This window comes from Xenopus laevis, chromosome 9_10L, assembly GCF_017654675.1.
Source record: "Xenopus laevis strain J_2021 chromosome 9_10L, Xenopus_laevis_v10.1, whole genome shotgun sequence".
NCBI lineage: Eukaryota > Metazoa > Chordata > Amphibia > Anura > Pipidae > Xenopus > Xenopus laevis.
The window spans coordinates 52232634-52254576 of NC_054387.1; the positions used below are offsets into that span (position 1 = coordinate 52232634).

Below are 21943 nucleotides of genomic sequence, written 5' to 3' on the forward strand. Positions count from 1 at the left end.
TAACACTGGGCACCTGTACCTGCACAACCAGAGATAAAGGTAGACATCCCTGGGACCAACAATAAAAATAATTTGAATCCCTCACCACCGTAAAACATTTGTTCATGAAACGACTTGTGAGTGGAGCATCATTCTGTAATCAGTGAAACTGTAAGTTTCTGCTGATCTGCATTGCTGAACATTAGCAGCAGGGAAGCAGACTACAAATTCATTTACATTTACACACATTTTGACTTTCTGCTCAGTCGAGCCTCAAATCATTGTTACACCCATCACATTGTTAGTTGATTAACAGAACAATATTGCTACTGAATATCTGCAAATCAATTGTTTATTTTGTTAGAGTACAACAGGAGCCAGGGGTGGGCAGTAAATAATGCATCTCTGGTAGGAGGCTAGTGTTACATCTCTGTGTAAAATATATAATAACCCCCCAATTTGTAATAAAAGGCACACAGTTTGCCCAGGTGCAGTCACCCATAGCAACCAATAAGATAGTTGCTAATAAATGCTACCTGCTGATTGGTTGCATCTGGGCAAACTTTGTGTCTCCTTATTACATAAATCCAGGCACAACAATGTGCTTTCATTTAACAGCATACAGCTGCCATCTAGTGACTAAACTTCAGAATGCACCAGAGACTAATGTCTCCTTTGTCCTGAGGGTCTGCAGGCTACAGGATGAGGTGGTTTATTATTTCTAACTGACCACAACATTCAACTTGTTTATTCAGTGTCAGCTTTTTTCCCCCAAATAAAACAGCATCAGCACAACAACATGGGGTGAGTATGAGACGGGGCACTCCGTGTCTGCTGCAGAGCTGCTATTTATAGCCTTGCAGCAGCCTCTGTTTCAGCACTGGGGGTTCAGTCCATATTTCTGTGCTCAGTTCGACTTGTAGAAGCTGAGATGCCAAAGTCAGTGTTAAAGAGGAGTAGATTTGTAACCACACACCATCCCCCACCCAAAGAGGCATTGCACAGGGCAAGAATTATCTGAGCTTGTAGGGGTATTCCCAGCGCAGTATGGCCCCATCTGTGCTTACACTAATGATATATTTGGAAATGGGACAGATTTTCAGCCGAGTGATGTTTCCGCTGTGCCCGATGCCCATGTGGGTCACTTCGCCCTCGTTGTATTCCCAAACTTTCACCAGCTTGTCGTCTCCACCTGTCACACAGGGAAAGCAGAGGTAGTTTAGTTTGTTTTTGTTCTTATCCATTAATACAGAGGACTGGTAGTTTAAATACGTTACCTGTGACAAAATGTGAGCCTTCATCACATATATCCATCCCATTAATGGCCCCAGACATGGACCCTTCCAGTTCCCTGATGGCTGAGCCGTCAAACACTTCCCAGTATCCAATCTACAAGGGACAATAATGATTAAAAAATCCGCTTAATCACATATCGCAGATCACTGGCACCAGTGTAAGGACCCAGTAATATTGGTGGAGCACGGTATTATCCTGGTCACTGACTGGCAACCAAGAAAGGCAAAGATTTGGGGCACAGTCTCACCTTCCTGTCAGTGCCGCTGGTGACAAACTGGAATTCCTCGGGGTGATAACACACACATCGGAACAGCGTGTTGGACAAGACCATCTGGATTCGTGTAAAGCGACTAGGAAATGAAATGAAAACAAGTTGCAGAAATGGCAGAACGATATCATGGGTGTAATCTTATAGTCTGCAGAACCCAGGCTTGGGCTTGGTTGCTCAGGTTTAATTACCCTAGCAACTAGACAGCAGGAAAATGAATAAGAGAGGGAAAGAACAGAGAGAAAAGTAATAACAAAGAGAACCGAAAGCTCATCGATGCTCTGTATGGTTGCCGGGGTCAGTGACCCTGACAACTATATAGCATTGCAGTTTGGGCTGTAAAGTGTCAAAAGTTATAATAATTCCATGAATACCCACACAATGTCCCAGATAATACAGGTGCCATCAGAGCTGGCTGTGAGACACTCCCGATTATTTCCTTTTAACTTGATGCAGGTGACAGAAGACTTGTGTTCCTTCATGGACTGCACCAGTCGCTGAGTCTCTTTGCCAATCTCCCAGATCCGAACCTGCAGGGCAGGAATAAGGTTAATGTAACTCCTGGGTGTCATTTAGGGTGTCATATCCAGCATGGGAGTCTGTAGCTACTCACCTGCCCCTCTCCTCCTCCACTCACTATCCTCTTGCAGTCACTGGTTGCAGCAATGGCTGTCACTCCCATGCTGTGGGCATTCTCTATACAGTATATCAACCGTCCACTTTCTGGCATAAAAGCCCGGATCCTGCCATCATTCCAAGCTGTGGTAATGGTCAGACAGTGAGATTTCTAATGACATCCCTGCCAGGCTGCTAGGAGCCCTATGTGGTAGGGGCATCTAATCAGCCAGTTGTGTTTATCTCACCTGATATGATGCTTTTCCCATCTCTTGTGAAGTCAATGGCGAGGCAAGTCATGTTTGGCACGGTGACCCGGAGCAGCTCCTTGTGGGTAGTTGTGTGCCAGACTCGAATGTCATTCTTGGAGCAGGTGGCGAAGAGTTCGGAGGTGCCACTGAAGATATAAAGTGAGTTGAGGCACAACATGAATACACTGAGATATAATGTGAGACTATATGTGAGATATAAAGTTTTCCAGTTAGTGGCTTCTCGGAAATGACTGGACGTCATTTCCCAGCATGATCAGCAAGTAGAGCGTCAGGCACAGGAAGACTTACAAGGGAAAGGTGATGTCATTGATGGCCTCACTGTGACAAGTGGTGATGAGCTCCTCTTTGAATTCTGGGTAGTTAAATCTGTATATCTGTGCCCCTCCTGTGCCCACGAAAAACTGGTGGCCTTGGCCTCGGAGTGAGATTGAATTGACGGAGCCCTGGAGCTGGACAGTCCTGCAAGTGCAATACAGAATAAATCAAATCTTTCACCCCTAAACTGTGGCCCCTTCCCAACTACCCCATAGTTACTTCCCAGGTGCAGGTTTTGGATTGGAAAACACTTACTTGGCTGCTTTGTAGTTTGGACCTTTGCAGAGAGCCAACTTTCCATCCCCAGAACCGACAAGCAGTTCACCAGTCTTTAGCAGGGTCAGAGCCGTCACACCCTGGCAAGGATTAATAACGGTCAGCAGATATTCACTTTCCCTGTTCTAACTACTCATTGGCCTGGGCTTTAACCTGCTGCGCCTGGCCAATCAACATCACTGTAGGTGACTGACTCACCAGGCTGAACTTGCCCTTCTGCGGAGCACAACTGTTCAGCAGCTTGTTCTTGGTGTTGATTTTAAGGATGTCCCCTGTAGTGGTGCCACAGTAGAAGCAGCTGTCATCCTCTGCCACCTGGGGAACAGATATGTATCAAGCATGAATTCCTTGTGTCTGTACTGCCACCTGCTGGTGGCTCCTACTGCACCAAACTTGTGCCACTATGCACTGGCGTGATTCCATCAAATGGATATTCAAAGCCTCTTTCTTTCCCTGCCAACCCACACATTATACAGGATCTCCACTTGTGCTGTAAACATATATAATCCTCCTACCAGAGGGGTTGCTCTTCCTTGAAGGAAGGAAGCAGACTAAATCAAATGGCTACCAGAAAACACCTACCAGCGTACAAATAAATCAGTACTTTGCTTGACCCAACATTACACACTGATGGTTCCTCTTAAATGACTGACCTGCAGGCAAGTCACCACTCTTTTCATCTGGCCCAACTGGCACTCAGTAGGCCTCATCTTCCTGTTGGGCAGATCCAGATCCCAGACACGAAGTGTCCCACTAGTGAGAGAACATAAATATGTGTGATCACAGAGGGCTATAATAACAGGGATAGATCGACACAGTAAGGGATTACATGAAGGAGGAGCCCAGTTCTCTCAAGCATATATTCTACTGGACAAGAATTGACTGAGGGCATCATTATAGTGGATGTTATTTCGCCAGTCTATCCGCACACTGTAAAGAAGGGGGGGTCACTGTATGGGGCCAGAGCGGTGCCCATTGTGGTAGATAAAGGTGACGATATAATCATAGCCAGCTGTGCTGCAATGTCCCAGTTTCCTGCAAGAACAGAATCTTGAAAGGTGGGCTAAACCCAGGTACTTACTTCCCTCCAGTCATGAAGATCTCATCACTATTGTGAGCAAAGATGACGGTGGAGGCATGTCCGGAGCTAAGGGAAGAAGCAGGACTGCCACAAATGGCTTCTCGCTTTGCCACGTTCCACACCACGACACTGCCAGGGGGAAAATAACGGGTGCAAGTGAAGAAAAGGTGTACAAGTGGGAATAAAGAACATATCAGTATTTCCCTGGGATGAAAGAAGCTAAAGATCCATTATTTATAATAATAGATACATTGCACTGGCCCCAAGTTGGTCCAGAGAAATCCACAATCACTGGAAATATAGTAAGAAGGGTCTTATGTGTCTGGAAATGGTGCTGATACCAGCCCGGGGATTCAGGAACTTAGGGGTTACTTGCCTTCCATCATCTTGGCCTCCCAGGGACACCAGGTACAGGTCATTAGGAGAAAAGGCCAAAGCCTCCACCTTGACCTTGTGCAGTGTTAGTTTGGCACAGACCTCGCGTCTGCTGTAATCCCAGAGGAGAATGTCTGCCTGCGGAAACAGAAGGATGACTAGGCGACCAAGTGGCCCCATTTGAGGAGAGCCCTGCTAATCTAATACTGTATATGACCCCATAATTACTCATGGGTGCCCTCACTGTAGAGCCGTTCCTATGAGACAAGACAGGTCCTTACCTTAAATCCCATGTAGGTGACCTGACCAGACGCCAGGTATCGGCCGCTCCTGGACACGGCCAAACAGGACACATTATTGGTGTGACCCTGAAGGAACTGCTGCTTGCGGGTGTTGAGGTTTTCGATGATGATAGTGCACCCCAGGGGGTATATCAGATGCTCTCTATCAGGGTGACTGAGCAGGCCAGACGGAACATGTCCTAAACGAGACAGAACCAAACTGCTTGGACAAGCGCAAAACAACATTTGGTTTATTAAACGGACTTGGGCAACATTATTGTCTCTTACTGTGCCAGTCTGGGGGGTACGGGGTACCTGACTGGCTGTTTCAACTTCCTGTCCAGAAAAAACAGCAACGGTCCTGCCTTGCTTTTTCAGGTTTGTACAGACATCTGATCCTCTTAATTAGGTTCTTCCTTCTCAGGTTCTACCTTGTCTTATCAGGAGCCGATCATCTTCCCAGAACCTCCCTTTCCCGGTCTGGTGTCAACTAACACTCCTGGTAAGTCCATCATACAGCTCCCTGTGTGTGAGACCCTTGTCTCCCCTCCCCCGTTCCCTCTTATCAGCAGTCTCATCTCCATGTATATACCAAACAGCTCCGTCACACACACCCCAAATTACCTCTCATAATTCACCCGCCCAGAGGGTTGCTCCTTCCTCGGGGGACCTGGGGATCTCCTTCTTGACCCCCTTCCCCCGTGCTTGTAGGAACCTGCCCCATATCTCTACAACTGTCCCTTTATATGTAGTGTGCCAATTTAATGTGAACCTTACACAAAACCATATTAAAAGCAGTGTTTGTTTATAATCGCTGCACTGCTGGTTCTGAACTCCTGAGTCCCAGATAACAGAAAGGGACAGACAGACAACAGCAATGATGTTTACACATAACTATAAACCCAATGAGAACGTGGAATGCATGGCTATTTGGAAGTTGCTTAGTTAGGAAATTGCCGTTTAAAATAAAATAATGAAGTCACAAAAAAAAAACAAAGGCTGATTTGCTGATTACCCAATTGTTACCCATAGCAACCAACCAGTAATTAGGTTTTATTGGCTGGGAAAACAAAGATCTGATTGGTTGCTATGGGTTACTGCACTGGTTCAACATTAAAACCGTATGTTAGTAAACCCCCCCCCCCTTGTGAGTTTCTCATGAAATCACTGGAGTTATAAAGGCAGGATCTGGGGAGTGGAATTACATAAATCAGTGATTTCCACTCTGCAACACCTGGGGGCAGATTTATCAAGGGTCGAATTTCGAAGTAAGGAATAATTCGAAATTCGACCATCGAATGGCTTTACTTCGACTTCGAATATCGAAGTCGAAAGTTTTTTTCACAGAATTTGACCGTTTTGCTGTCAGAGTAAAATTGTTCGATCGAACGATTCGAAGTATTTCATCCATCGATCAAACAATTTTTTTCAACTTCAAAAAAACTTAGAAAACTGCTCTAGAAGGTCCCCATAGGCTAACATTGCACTTCAGCAGGTTTAATTTCGACGAAGTATTGAAGTCTACGTTTTTTTTAAAGAGACAGTACTTCGATTATCGAATGGTCGAATATTTGAACGATTTTACTTCGAAACGAATTCGCAGTCGAAGTCGTAGTATCCTATTCGATGGTCGAAGTATTCAAAAAAATTACTTAGAATTTTGAATTCCCTCTAATTCACTTCGACCCTTGATAAATCTGCCCCCTGAAGTTCATGTTCAGCTCCAACTCCCAGCACCCTCCAAGGATTTTTTGCAAACTATATGCTCTTGTTTTTAAGAGGCTGGGGGCCAAACGCCTTTCCTGCAAGTTCTTTAGAAGGGGATGAAAGGGATTTCCCACTATCCTGGCAGGGCAGCTGATCGCGATCTCACGCATGCTGCAGGCTGTAATGATTTCTATGGAGTGATGCAGCAGGTTAGAGAATATAAATGGCTATTATTAATGCAGATCCTATCAGTATGATTATTGAATGGATATCGTATACCCAGGGGCCAGTTGCTTCCTACCAGGAGGGTACCTGCTGCCAGCGCAAATGGTTGGTCTCCCTTGAGCCTCAAATGTGAGGCCCGTGACCACCCCACCCACCATCCGCCGCAGTTCACCCTCCCCGCCTTTTCTCACCGTTAAACCCGATGATCCCCTGCAACTCCAGCCGGTTCTCCTCTCCCTGTCCAGCCATCACTGCTCTCTGCTTCTCTCGTCGCCCAGCAACCCTCAACTTATCCCCTGTTTACCTGTAACCAGGCAACCAAAACTATACGCTTGCGCACTACCGCCAGCCAGTCTCACCTTTCCTGCGCATGCGCTAACCTGAAATTCATGCGCAGTATGTTTGACGACATGTTTTGCTATGTGTTTCTGTAATAATTCTATTAATTTATCAGTATGTGATCACCTGTCGACTTAGGGGTACTACTACATATAAGTATATATGCATGTAATCTGATAATTACATTGTGCAAGGGAAACAGTGTGGCAGCTCTTATTTATATTACTGTGTGGGCAAACCACTGCCCCTGCTGGGATCTAACAGCCACTGCAGCCTCTTGGATGCAATCAGAGGTGTGGCCTCTGGGCAGAGTTACTGTGATTGGCTGCTTACAAAATAATTTACAAGCTGCAAATCACTTAGCCCTCATGGCTCCCTGAAGGTCTCAACCCTTTCCCTCCAAAACAAGCCTGTGAGAGTTGGAGGTTTTGTCTTTTATAATGAAAAAAAAGGAAACACTCATTAAACTTTATTTTTCATCTTCATTAACACTCTCTAATAAGCCAAACAATATCAAAGGAATAATAGAAAAGCAAATTAATTAAAGCAGCTCAGAATACCGTAACGCAGTAAGTCATTCTACAGATGTGATACAGCAGGTTCCAGTTGAACCACACCCAATTGTCTGATACCCTCTCTCCCTCTCTGCTCAGCCAGTGATACAGCAAGCTTTTTTATTAAAGGCCCCCTACCTTGCTCCATAGAGGAGTTGGCTCAAGGCCGGACTTTGTTTATCTGACGTGGAAGCTTATTATTGATTATGTAATAAAAGGCATACATGTGCACATATTCTAGTACTAATAATCACTGGCAGGTGCGACTCATAATAATGATCTGCGGTTTCCCCTGGCACACAGCAAGTTTTTATACATAAAAGATGAAGCCAACATTGTATAGGTGTGCCTTTAATGTTAGATCTATGGGTGTGGCTAACTCATGCTCAGTCATTTTTAATGGTGCTGTGATAATGCTGGGAGGGGTAAAAGTGCTACAATTATATTGAAGGCTGCGCGATGATGGGAAGACAGCAATAAATGATGTTAAATTACATATTCGGTCGAAAAAGGTGGTTTTCTCAGCAGAACTGCAATTCTCAGCATGCTGTACCACAGGGGGCACTGGGGAGTTTAGTTCAGCAATGCATTGAGATCTCACATGGGCATGAAATTAGCTTTCTGCCCCTTTTGGAGGCTTAGAGGTGTATCTATAGGATACAAAGGGGAATATGACTGCAGCTCTGGGCTCTGCTGTAATATAAACTGTACAGTCCAAATGGTCGCAGATTATATGTCCCATATATATCCACACAAATATCCCCAAAGGCAGTGGTTTCCAGACTTTTTAGGTTATACCCCTCTGTGAGATCCATGGGGCCCTCTTTAGTTTTAAACAAGGTAAATTATATCACTGTATCAGCCATTTGAGCACAATACCAAGGATATCTTGGGCAGCACCCTAGTGGTCACCCCAAAATCATACTCTCACCATAATGCTGGGCTTTAGACGGGGCCCCCGGCCCCAACAAAGCCAGTTTCCCGGGGGGGGGAGAGCAATCCCACAGTTTGGGTACCACTGCCCTAGAGATTCCTGGTTGGAATGATACTGTTGTGCTCCATATTGTTTCCGAGAGCTGGATCAGGAATTCTGGCACCCCCAAACCTCTAAGTGCTGAATGTGGAAGTTCTCCTCGCAGAGAGGGGGGTTGTCGAATGTCTCACAGTGCTCTGTCCTTCCAATATTCAGGTTAGCATCGATATTCAGAGCTTGGCCGCCTCCACCACCTGAAAGGGGATATCAGAGTTAGTGTTATAGTTTTACGGCCCGTGCTAAACTAGGACCAAGCTTGCCAAAAAACCTGGTATTACACCCCTGAAACTTTGTATTTAACACAATAAACGCAGATGCGCACTTGTGGGGCAGACAGAGCAATTTGTAGACCCCCCCCCCTACAGCAGGCAGGTGCTGAGTTGCACCAATAGCACTGTACCTTGCACCTTGCACAACATTCAGGGCAATGGCACATGAGTGGGTCCTAAGTGGTGCAATTTGAGGCCTGGTTGCCAAATAATATAAAAGCATAAAGTTGTAGCTCTCCTGTTGCTAAGAACTGCAAGTCCCAGCAACCTCAGCCACCTAAGATGTCTTGTGTTTTTCTTTCCCAAAAATGTTTCCATTCAAGGTCTGTTTTTCTGTTTCCCTTGCCAATGATGCAAATTTGAATTCCCAGCTACATATTCTAATTTGCTGTTAGTTTTGGGCAACAGTCACCGGTGCACCTGTAATAAGAAATTCCTGGAACAAATGGAAGGGGGGGGGGCCTGCTTCCTCCTCTAACATGGAGACATCTTGTGGGGAAACGTTGGTCAAACTGTGTATTATTAGTATTAAAAGGGAGTTCTTTCATACAAGAAAGAGTACTAACTGCCAATAATGTCCAATTAAAACGAATGAAAAACATCCTGCCGTATGGCAGTATTTAAGATCGTGCGTGCCCATCCTTTTTTAAGACCTGAATTATTCTTGCTTTCTTTGGGTAACGTTAGTAGTTATAATACACACAGCTGTCATAATCTCCTGTGAGGTCAGCTCCATACATATTCATCTTCCCAGCAGCCACTCACGCTTGGTACATTTCAAATCAGGCGCTTTATGGGCCATTGGCCAAGTCATCACACTGACAGGCCTCCGGGAAGCCACTGCTGCCAGGATAAATCATATAAAACTGATAAACACTTGAGGTATCCAGAACAAAGTATTTTGGAAAGTAGATCTGTAGTTAAAATATGATGAGCAAGACTATGTTATGAGCCTCCTCCCTGGAGCTTCTCGGAAAGACGCTGGGTCCGATTAAAGAACAGCAGGACTGTTGCTCGGAATTCTAAATGCTTATGAAAATGATATGTAAAGCCTACTGGCCCTGCATTTTATTATTCTTATTGTGCTTCATTTAAACAGCAGTGACCTATTAAAGGAGAAGGAAAGGTTAAAACTAAGTAAGTCTTATCAGAAAGGTCCACCTAAATTTACCAGTAAACCCTAAAAGTAGTGCTGCTCTGAGTCCTCTGTCAAAAGAAAAAATTTCCTTCCTTCTATTTTGTACAAATGGGCTTCTGTACCAGACTTCCTACCTTCAGCTTAAACCTCCTTGCCCCCGGAGTGAACATGCTCAGTTTGCTCCTCTTCCCCCCCCCCCTTCTCTGCTGTAATCTGAGCCTAGAGCTATAAGTGAGCAGGGAGAGACTCAGACAGGAAGCGACGTCACATAAAGCTAATACTGCAGCTGCTTTCCTAAACAAACAGAGAGCTTCTAGAGTTTTTTTTACTCTAGAAGGTGTGGTAAAGCATTTTACATGATAAATATAGCATTCTAGCTTGCACTATTTCAGCTAATCTATTGGCAATAAAATGCCTCCGTAGCTTTCCTTCTCCTTTAAGCTGCTCTTATCAGAGAATATTAAATCATTAAATCAGTCATTGTTCCAGTGGAGCTTACAATCTAATTTCCATACATCAGGAACACACACACTTCACAGGCATATGAGGTTTAATAGTGGCTGTATGGTTTTTGGAGGGCGGAAGGATAATCAAAGCACCCGGAGGAACCCATATAGACAGGAGGAGAACATACAAACTTCACCAAAAAATTGGCCAGCAGTGTTCCAATGAGAAGCTACTGGTCATATCTTACCAATTATAATACCACTGTTGTTCCCAGACATAAACATGGAGGCAGTTTTAGTTGGTAGCTGAAAGTGCCTGACAGACAGGAAGGGAGACAGCCGTCCACATGAGCCATCTCCTGGGACTGTCAGGTAATTAGGAAAGAGCGATGGGCTGCTGGGTGCAGAAGAAAGGGTTGGGGTTGATGGACGCAGTGGAGATGTAGAGACACGGGATCCATTAGAGTAAGAGCGGGGTCGGGAGCAGGGTGATGGAGGGGCTGACTTCACCAATTCCGGCTTCTTCACCACCACCCACTCATGTCTCTCCATCTCTGGTCTCACCTACAAGAGGAGTCAAGAGAAGCTCAATATAAGGGTAGAGCATTAGTCAAATTAAAGGTTGGATACCCAACTAGAAAAGATACAGATTTGAAAAACTACTTGAATATACTGTAGAACTTTTATAGTAGTTTTGGGATTAAATTGGGTGTCCCTGCATTATGAATAAGTCAACCAAAATGATACCTGGACCTATCTGTAGTAGCATCATTATAAAAACCTATCTGTAGTAGCCCCAATAGGAACCTCTATCATTGTCTAGACAACTTCTACTCTTGAACCAGGACTGAACCAATATACCAAAGAGTCCCCACAACATAGACATTTCAAAAAAATCATAAAATCATTAAAACACCCAGCCATAATGGCCCCATAGAAATAACTGGGGTGACTGTCAGGAAGGAGTTCTAAACTTACACTAAATACGAAACATTCTCCTGTCCCAAAATATGTTGCCACCTGTCCAGAACATTTTCTCCTTTCGTTCCAGTCCGAAGAGAGAAAGGATCCACAGACCTGCAAGAGACCACAGACCTGCCTAAGACATTTAATATCATCTTGTCCTACTGTCCATCTCCATCTTGTTCTACTGTCTCCATCTTGTTCTACTGTCTCCATCTTGTTCTACTGTCTCCATCTTGCCCTACTGTTTCTCTTTTGTCCTATTATCTACATCTTGCCCTATTGTCTCCATCTTGCCCTATTGTCTCTATCTCGCCCTACTGTTACCTTTATTCCAGTATCTATCTTGTTATATGGACTCCATCCTCTCCTACTGTCTCCATCTTGTTCTATTTCCATCTTGTCCTATTGTCTATATATCTTGGTCTACTGTATCCACTGTCCTAGGGTCCCCATATTTCCCTACTGTTTTGATCTTGTCGTAATGTTTATTTTATTCTCTTGTCTGTACTTTGTTCTACTATGTTCATTCTCCTACTGTCTCCACCTTGTTCTACTATTTCCATCTTGTTCTACTGACGCCATCTTGTTCTACTGTCTCCATCTTGTCCTACTTTTTCCCTTATTCTTCTGTCTCCATAGTGTCCTATGATACCTGCTGTGACCTACTTTTCCACTACTGCAACAGTCACTTGAATTTGCAGCCGTGCAAAAGACAATTATGTACTACAATGGACCCAGTGGCACCATATGTGAACTGCATTGCCACGGTCATGCAGGATGGACACCTTGATGTTTATTGGTCCGGTGCAGTTCAGCTATGACTACATTTATAGCTATTACCTTGTACTCTTATCATAGTATATGCATTAAAGCCTGCTAGAAATCAGTACAATGTGAACTAAGAGCAAACTTATATTTACTTGCCATTTGGTGTTATAATAATATATGGCAATTTGTTTCAATGGAACTCAGCTTCAGCTATATTCCATGAAAAAATTAGCAGAAGAAAACACAATTGTCAGATCAGGGTGTGCTAGACGCTGGGTCACTAAGGACCTTTATCCCTCCCAACCCAGTGTCGGACTGGCCCACTGGGACACAAGGAAAACTCCTGGTGGGCCTAGGTGTCAGTGGGTCCTCTTGCTTCTAACAATTTGGCCTATTTCATGATCATTCTATTTTTTATGATAAAAAATAGGCTTAGTAAAGGAAGAATAAAGTGTAGTAAGTAGATATTTAGGACTAGGAGAATAAAGAGGTTGACTGAGGAGAGGAGGAATAAAAGTTTGGAATGGGGGCCCGAGGTCTAAGGTTTTCAACTGGGCCCATGGTCTAAGGTTTTCTGGTGGGCCACTGGCATCCCAGTGCGACACTGTCCCCACCTGAATCATAGCTGTCTCAGTGCAAGGCATGATGGGGCCTTCCCTGTACCTTAGTTACTGTATTAATAGCAATACCTCTTCTCCTGTTGTCTTGATGAGTAGGACCGTGGGCTCGAAGCCTTCGCAGTGAGTATAAAACCTGCCAACATTGAGAAAGTTAGTGTTAGTCTAAGTGAGAAGAATTTGGTGGACTAAGGTGCTGTACCTATCTTCCATTTGTTATTGGTTCTAATTGTATTTTTTTAAGTATTGGAGTTCAGTGTTGGCCAAAGGATGGAATGGGGTCCGATCAATCATTCAGGTAGCTAAGGGGTCTCAGGCATACAACTACTTCAAGGAGCCCAGTCAGAATCATATCCATCTGACGTAGATATAGTATAAAAAAGGGAGTTGGTGTTACCTCTGAAGGCTGTATCCATGCTCCATGGTGGAGAAGAGCAGAACTGGCGGGTACAGAGAGAACCTTTCTGGGATCCAGGACCAAATGACCCTCATCTCCTGGGCCGTGACAATAACAGAATTAAACTCAAGCAAGTTTATGGCCATGTGAGCAGGCTGCCTGTAGGAGGAAGAAATCAGCATTTCCCAATGTAGCCAGCCTTTTACTAAAGGTTAAACATCTTTTATAGCTTATACGTGGGGGGTTCTGACCTATGCACAGATTTGCTGTGGAGCTCAGGTAACTAATATTTACTCACCAGTTTTCATTTATAGTAGAGATCCTTCATGCCAACATAACTGTTTCAAATGCTTACTGTGCACAATGGAACTATAAGGGAGACCAGACCCTACACAGCTAATGTCTACTTGGTTGCTATGGGTTACTAGACCAAGGCAAACTGCCCGTGTCATTTAATAGCCCCCAAAATGTATCCATAAACTCAGAGTTAATTCTCTGAAGCAGTAATACGTCACCATCAGCTACAAGCAGCTTGTTGTTCTCAGGGATTAATTACAAGGGTCTGAGCCACTGTGTTTACATGGAGAGAAGGCAGCGGGGGTAATTATGGCTTTGGTTTGCCACGCTTTGGTGAGTTTTAATAAGTGCTCATGAATACACTGCTCTGTTATACGGCACCACTGCAATGCCTAATGACATTGCTAGGCAGAGAGGATGATGCGGATTAGTTGCAACTGTAAATATCCAACCGGTATCTGTCAGCTGATCTTATGACAGGCGTATGATGATCATATAAACAACTGCGCTTGCCAAAGTTGAAAGTTATTACAGTTCCACCCTCTGGTGAACACCACAAGGGGAAATAATATTAACTTACAACTTCCCCTTATATACACACATGTATATGTACATATTTAAGTTTAGAAGTTTAGATATCTGGCACATAAAATCAGTGCTATAAAGCCTCTCTAACAAGTTTTTCAGGGTTCTGTTGTAGAAACCCCACCTGTCAAGCAGTCCAGGCCCTATTACCATGCGGAGGAAATTGGCTGCGAAGACTAATATAGCAAGATTACAGATTTAGTATGACTGTTGGAAGCGCAGCAAGAGAGCTGCCTTTCTACAAGACTACAATGAGTGTGTCCACCATATGTGTTAAAGGATTACCTGGGCTGCATTACAGTGATTCCTCTCTGGGACAGGGCCTTCCTGTTGGCCAGCTGCAGAAGCCAAATCTCCTTGTGTGAGAAAAGCCTAATGCTGAATGCCTTCTCCAAAAGCTTTTGCACTGACAAATGGTGGGAGATGTTTTTTACAAAGTCTTGAATATCTGTACGTACATCTGTAACCTCATGGTCCACATGGCTCCTGTAATGTTTCAGCAGCGCTAATGCAACCCGGTACAGAACCTTATTACCCTCAAGAAGAAAGATGTCAAATATTCGAATGGTGTACTCGAAGGGCAGATCTCCAAAGATCCACATGATCCAGTCAGAGAAGATCTCAGAAGAGTTCTCACAGCTGGTGGTAATAAGCTTGTGGCCAGCTTGACAGTACTTTTTTGCTAGGTCCCCAAAGGTCATACATGACGCCTCATAGGCCAGAAAGCTTTGGTCAACATAACACTTGTGGTTTTCTATACACGAGATGAGCCGGCAGGCCCTCTCAAAGCACTCGGCCTCATCTTCACTGAAATGCAACAAAAGGGCCACCACGGAAGGCAAGGAGGGTGAATAGGTGATATCAGGATACTGGTTTCCAATACATATAAGAACTTTTTTAACCGCTGTTTCCCCTCGAGCATTGAGGCAATAGGCAGGGGGAAGACAACCATCCAAAAAATCTGGCAAGGGGTGATCCAGTATCCCTCTTCTTCCAAACAGCCGTTCAGACACATCATGATAGACACTGGCATCTGGTGTCCCTGAGCGGCAGCCGATGTTTTTGATGATGTTATTGTAGGCCTCAGCTCTCAGGTTTTTCCTTTTGGCCCAATGGCCTTCTCTAGCCATTCTCTTGAGCTCTTTGTGACTGTGGGGCAGCTCTTGAGGGGAAGGGCTCCTCCTTTCCTCTGTGAAGGAGGGGAATTGGTCCCAGTCCACAAAGTGCCCACAGTCCGCATACGTGGTTGAGTCAATTTCCCAAACATCATCTTCTGAAATGATGAGAACTGGAGGTTCACAGGACATCGCTGTAAAACAGAACAATAACACCAAATAAACTTCCATGTTCATTGAAAGAAGGTGACCTGAAAATGTAGCACAGACTATACTGTAACATTGGAAATGTCCCCACACCCTGCAGTCTGAGAGGAAAGACTCCCTCATGGGGAAAGGTCAAAAAAGTTCCTGTATGGTGGGAAAGTTTTAAATTCTTGGTCTTCCAGATCACAAGGAGAGGATGCATTCTTAAAGGTGGGTTTCACAGATTACAAGAAGAGGGAATGTTGGGATTGGTAGGACTCCCAGATTACATCATGAGGAAATGTTTTAAATTGGTAGTTATACCTCCCAGGTTACATTGAGAGTGAATGTTCTAATTGGTATATGTATCAGATTACAGGGTGAGGGAATGTTCTGATTGGAAGGTCTCCCAGGTTATAGTGATAAGAAATGTTCTGATTGGTATGTTTTCCAGACATAGGGTGGGGTTCTTATTGGTATGCTTCCCAGATTACAGGGCAAGGGAATGTTGAGTTGATATTACATTTCATTTTTTGTATTTCGCCTCTGTATCTCATATTACCCTACTGCTTTGTATGATGGGATATCTATATACAGCTATACCCACTTCCATTTACTTTTACAATGTTTTTTATGGAGATATAAATATATAGGTATAGGATCCATTAGATGGAAACATGTTATCCAGAAAGATCTGAATTACAGGAAGGCCATCTCCCATGGACTTCATTATAATAAAACTATACAAATGTTTATAAATGATGTCCTTTATCTCTGTAATAATAAAACAGTACCTTGTACTTGATCTCAACTAAGATATAATTAATCCTTACTTGAGGCAAAACAAGCCTATTGAATTAAATTAATATTTAAATTGTTTTTTAGTAGAAAAAATCCAGAAAAACCCAGGTCCCGAGGAGTATGAATAAGAGATCCCATAACTGTATATATACATATATATATATATATATATATATATATATATATATATATATATATATATATATATATATATATATATACCATGGCTGGTAGAAAATAAATCAGGGCACTCTGCAGCATGCATTTTAAAGGAATACTGACACCTTATGTAGATGTTCTTACATGCAGCAGTACAGCAAAAACCAAGTTGGGCTACTGTTTATTGGGCCCATGGTGTGACTTTTACAGAGAATGTGTTATGTATGTGTTAGTGCAGGCATGTCCAAAGTGTGGCCCTTTTTCAAATTTACACCGGCCCTCAGCCTCCGTCATGAAATTAATAATAATGAGGTCCCCCACCACAGTGTGATCAGGAATACCATAGCAGTAATATTAAGGCACACTAGTGAAATTATCTACCACTTGGTCTATACTGCTGCCTGTGTGCTGAAGGTGTTAGCAATAGACACGTACTGGCACGTAGAGACATGCTGTTTTCGCATACTTCTTTAGGGCTGAAGGTGTCAATAGACGCACTGACGTGCCAGTACAGTAAACTAAAGAAGTATGGTGTCACTACGTTCCAGTACGTTTTTATTGTTAACACCTTCAACACACAGGCAGCAGTATAGCTTTCACTAATGTGCCCAAATATTACTGCTACGATTACTCGATTCCTGTAATTTAATGTTAATAGTTCAAAGAATGTCAGGCTGAATGGTCGGCCCCCACACATTTTCACCTCATTCTGGCCCTCGTTGCAAACAGTTTGGGCACCCCTGTGTTAGTGCTAATTACCAGCTACTGTATTTATTGTGACCTCAGGCTCTGTTTATGAAGCTCCGGGGTTCTGGAGTGACCCCAGGCAAGGGCACCAGCAGGGCATTATGGGTCAGCTGAATGAGCTCAGCCTACTCCACAACAATCCTGAGGGCTCTGTTGATAGTAATTTTTGAGGTCAAAATTTGCCCTTGTTTCTTGGTCCCTACATCATGCACAGCATAAATATTGCTGAGTCACTTTTTAGGGAAAAATAATCACTCATCATTTCTTCCATTATGGCCCATGTTTACTAAACACTGTTGTTCCACTGACAAATCTGCAATCTAACAGAGCACCATAAATGCAGAGCTGAACCTGTTTTCTTTCTATTTTTGCAAATATCCGAAATATCTGATCTATGTAAACTTATAAAAAAAAGCAACATAACAATGTTCTGTGCCCTTTTATAAATACTGTATGTTGGTATTTTTACATATGTGTGGGTGCCGCCTTATTGTTTCCCACAGGACATTTAGGACATAGCATATTGTGTGCCCAGAACATTTAATCTCTGTATATTTGTATTTATACATATGGATAGGAGCTCACCTATTGTTTCCCTTAGACAGAACAATATAAACTGTAAACATTTATTTACATGTATTAGAGGCAGATAATGCTTTTTTTGGTGGTAATGCCTCTGACTCATGGCACAGATAAAAGGGTAAGGGATTCTAGTGCCAAAGGGCACCAGGAGCCACAGCATGGCACATAAGGAAAATCTCTAGCTATAAACATATATTTTTAAATACTTATCACATGTGCTGCAGGCATCCTTTTACTAAGGTGTGATAGACAGTGATAATGACATAATGTGAAAAATCACAATAGCAGGTTTACTTCTGTCTGTCTGCAAACACTTACTTACTAAAGATTATTGCCAGAATTGTCGCCAAATATTGAGAAAATAGTCTCCAATTTTTTGCCATCCAGAGAGTGCCGTTACGTGAAACAGAGCAAGTAATGATATAGTGGGAGAGATGTAAAATCAGTTTTTAACATGACAAATGAAAATTAGTGATAATGATACTTGTAAATGTATTATGAGTGAATTAATTAAGAATAATTAATTTAATGGAAAAATAATTGCTTTATTATAGTACTTCATTGGCCATAATTATATTTAATAATAACTGTATAAATCGCCAATAAATACTATTTTATATAAACTATTCATTAGTGTGCCCATTGATATTGGATTCAAAAAAATCTGCAACATTTACAGCAGATTATGCAGTAAATCTAAATGAGTGCCAAAAAAAGATTTTGGTTTTATTGTTCCTCCTATCTGTCTGATTGACTTCTGAATCATTTCTGTATGGTTCCATACCCCATCCCAAATCCTATATATGATTCTATAGCATCTAGATTGAAGGTTCCTGAGAATAGGACATTTGCAGCTGAAATATATTTGAGTCACTTACCCAAGGTAGTCCGTTCCAGTGCCAGTGAGTCTCTTGTGATTCTCAGCTGATTGTGCCTCAGTTGTACCGGAATCTCCTACTTTTAAACAACTGCCTACAGGCCCCTTCCAACCCCACAGAGGGGCAAGTCCAGCCCAAACCTGCAAGCACAGACCAACCAAAACACCAAGCTTTCTGGGTTGTTTTGTTGTTGTTGAGATCTTTCGGGAGATAGCAAAGTGGAAAATGTAAGTGACTTCATGCAATAAACATTCCCCAGGGGGATTCTTTGTTTGATTTATAGTATTTCTCCCCTTCACAAACATATATAGTGCAAGGGAGTGTCATACACACCCACAGAATCGAACTGGAACAGCATCACATTAATTAATCAATGTGCACACTTTAGGGCATTACACACCCATAAACATAAAATGATTTGAGCATATATTTTACCATGGTATCCCTTGCATCAGCAATAAAGGAGTGTTTGAACCATTAGGAAAGGTATAAACACTGATCCAATGTAATCAGTTTCCCCCTTTCCTTTACAGCATCTTAGTATTGTGTCCTGTAATATATGCTGGTTAGTGGTTAGATAAAAGTGTCGTAGAATCATTGCTAATGCATACCATCTCCTGAACTATATGTAGATGGACAGTTACAAATTATTCTCATTTTATTTCTGCTAACCATCTCCTGTACAGTATACTGCATGTCACCAAAAATTCTCCTATACCATACGTTCTAACTGGGATCTGTCTGCTACTGATTTTAATGGATTGCTTAGAATTTTAGATATACTGGTGTACTTCTGATGTTCTTACCCACCTGCTGCAGACTTAATCCTTTGAAGATACAGCTCTATAATTTACCTGTTACAAAAAGCAATGCCAAAACGAATTTTATTTACATATCTTTAGCCCTGCATAGTCTACATACTCCAGCACTTAAACATTACACCTGCTTGCAACTCCTGTGTCCTCCAGTTACTGCCCATACATGAATGCAAAGTCATTTCAGTTCCTGTTCCCCACATCTTCTCACTCTTTTTCCCACTTTTATTGGCTGCAGAGGATGTCAATACAAACCCTAGCCCTGCTCCATACCAAATTATATTCATTTTCGTTTTGCTGTCCCTTTGCTCAAAGTTCATTGTTCTTTTGTACTGTTTCTAACCTTATTTAGATTCCAACTCTTCCTTTTCTCTGCCTTCTGCTTAGTTGTTCCCTTCTCAACATCCACTAGCAAATCCATATTAATCCATTATTTGTTTTGCTCTAATATTTTTGCACTAACATAAACTTGGCTATCACAGAATGATACTGCCATTGCGGCTGCATTCTTTTAAATGGTGGTCTGTCTTTCTCTCAGCCCTAAAACCATTGGACGCGGTCGGAGCGCTGAAATTCTCCTATTGTTTCGATGTCAGTTCAAACAAGCAGATCTCTGGCTTCTCATCTCGTCACTAGTCTGTATTAAACACTGTCCTGTTCCTTGACCAGCCCGACCACCCACCATAGAACCCCCTTTTCACCTTATGGTGAGTCTTGAGCGGTCACATTTCCATTGATTGTCCTGTATTAAACACTGCTGCCCAAATTCTTCTCTTCTCATCCACTGCTGATGTCCTTATCATGGCTTCCCATAAAACAAAGAATAACTTACAAACTCCTTCTCATATACTTCATAACCATTCATTCCTCTTCAACTCACTCCATATGTTTTCTTGTGTCTCCATATGTTCCTGACTGACTCCTCCGCTCCTGCTTGGTTGCACCCCCCACTACTACTGCTGTTTCATGCCTAAACCCTTCTGCCTTATACTGGGAATGCCACTTGGAGCACTTGCATACTTGAAATGGGAACTGGCACTTATATTTCTGGGTCACCCATTGTAACCTGCACTACTTAGTATCCTCATATTTGTGTATATAAGTTACCCACCCACATAGATTAAGGTTCCCAGCTAATGTGAAAATTCAGGTACATATCTAATAAATGCATTTGCAGGGCTGCATTAAATGAAATTGCAATCAGTACAGCCCTGGATTTTCTAGACATATCCCTGATCAGGTTACTGTAACTTAGAGTGGAAGCTCTATGGGGACCTGCTTCCTCTTGTCTCTTTGACACTTAGCTCTTATTATGACCCACTGTTTGTTCTATTAATTTATTGTTATGTAATAAAGTGCTGCATATATTAGTAATGCTATATAAATAAAAATATACAAACATACATGTGGGTAGAAGGCTACAAATAATTGTCACCTTACCAGTACACTACTCAAACCATCTTCTGTATTTTATCCGGAAAGGGGGTTACATATACTGTAAGTCCAAGAGATAAACTTTAGTCATTCCATCTCCTGTACAGGGTGTTTCCAGGTCCTTGGCCACCTGAGACTGCCTTTTGGATGCTGACCCCTGCATTTAGCTTTCTGAGCATTGGAGCTGGGCCACATACCTAATGCAGAGAGTGCAATTGCTAGAAGAGCCGATTTAAAAATCTGAATTTTGGCTCTTGAATTTACATAGAGCTGCTTTTTGCTGCCCCGGTAACTTGTGGGCTACTGCCATCTGAGGCGTGTTTCTCAACTTGCCTTATGGCAGCAGCGCCCCTGCACTATATTGTGAGAGAGGGTTACAATACACATACCTTAAATAACTGAGCACTCACTATACTAATTTCATTTCCATCGACTGTATTATATGTTGACCGAGGGTTATAGTTTTTTTCCACCACTGTGCTCATACCGTATTGTTCCTGGAAATGCTATGTGAATGTCAGAATACTTGTCTGTGTACTGTAAACATGTGCAGTTTAATTATGAACAAGATCAGGGGCTGACAAGGATTTGGAGCCACAGCGCCCACAAGGGCAATATGTGGAAAACAGAGGGGGTATAGGAAGGGACTGTACTAAGGATGATGTTTATCTTGTATTTGTTTTGTAAATGGGCCTGGGATTTCCATAAAAGATATCTGTGCTGTTGAGTCACGGCTAATCTTTCCTTGGGGCTTTATACAGAAGGACATCTTCATCATCAAGTGGAACCTTTTGAAAGACGATCAAACAATCAGCAAAAGGTTATTGTATCTGATCACAAGCATCTGAAAGGACTTGTTCTGTTTGATTACATATAACAGAGCTGAATACTGTTGGCTGTGGTGCCCGCCAGGAAACATCCCAGACTGAGATTCAAAAGAGGCTATTTCAAGTATACAATGACCCAACATAGGCCTAATAAATAGAAACTGATTTTGGCCTATTATAGCAGCCCCTCTGGCATGTGCCAGAATTTAAATTTGCCTGTGGTTGCACCCTAGCAACCAATGTTATAGTCATATATTAATTTTAAATGTTCACTTTTTATTCCTAACCAATTAGTGCCAG

The 21943-nt window shown here is 42.7% G+C and overlaps 2 protein-coding genes across 4 annotated transcripts; both read right to left on the reverse strand.

Annotated features, from left to right (window-relative positions):
* Positions 1-313: 313 nt before the first annotated feature.
* On the reverse strand, positions 314-6957 carry cfap52.L (cilia and flagella associated protein 52 L homeolog). The gene is given in 14 exon segments (NM_001095991.1): positions 314-1171; positions 1257-1368; positions 1523-1625; positions 1922-2073; positions 2157-2302; positions 2407-2555; positions 2719-2889; positions 3001-3101; positions 3220-3336; positions 3675-3774; positions 4103-4231; positions 4479-4615; positions 4759-4958; positions 6882-6957. Coding segments are annotated over 14 exon segments (1854 nt in total). The 5' UTR covers positions 6940-6957; the 3' UTR covers positions 314-992.
* A 528-nt stretch (positions 6958-7485) lies between these two features.
* tbc1d24.2.L (TBC1 domain family, member 24, gene 2 L homeolog) lies at positions 7486-18724 on the reverse strand. Of its 3 annotated transcripts, none has more exons than XM_018235469.2 (7): positions 18568-18724; positions 14385-15408; positions 13218-13376; positions 12893-12956; positions 11448-11546; positions 10718-11033; positions 7486-8810 (listed from the first exon to the last, which is right to left on the reverse strand). In XM_018235469.2, the coding sequence occupies exons 2-7, from the start codon at positions 15404-15406 to the stop codon at positions 8665-8667; spliced, it is 1806 nt and encodes a 601-aa protein (XP_018090958.1). In that variant the 5' UTR covers positions 15407-15408; positions 18568-18724; the 3' UTR covers positions 7486-8664. The 3 variants fall into 3 exon arrangements, with proteins under 3 accessions (XP_018090958.1, XP_018090957.1, XP_041432145.1); XM_018235468.2 differs by lacking the exon at positions 18568-18724 and adding an exon at positions 18012-18227; XM_041576211.1 differs by lacking the exon at positions 18568-18724 and adding an exon at positions 18008-18226.
* Between the last annotated feature and the right edge of the window lie 3219 nt (positions 18725-21943).

Bases quoted from the DNA above. Each gene is read 5' to 3' on its own strand.
- tbc1d24.2.L (XM_018235468.2), bottom strand. From the start codon at position 18,072: ATGGCAAAAAATTGGAGACTATTTTCTCAATATTTGGCGACAATTCTG. The intron at 15,409-18,011 runs GTAAGTAAGTGT...TCTGTTTTACAG, and splicing joins AATTCTGGCAATAATCTTTA to CGATGTCCTGTGAACCTCCA. The intron at 11,547-12,892 runs GTATTGCTATTA...GGTCTCTTGCAG, and splicing joins TCAAGACAACAGGAGAAGAG to GTCTGTGGATCCTTTCTCTC.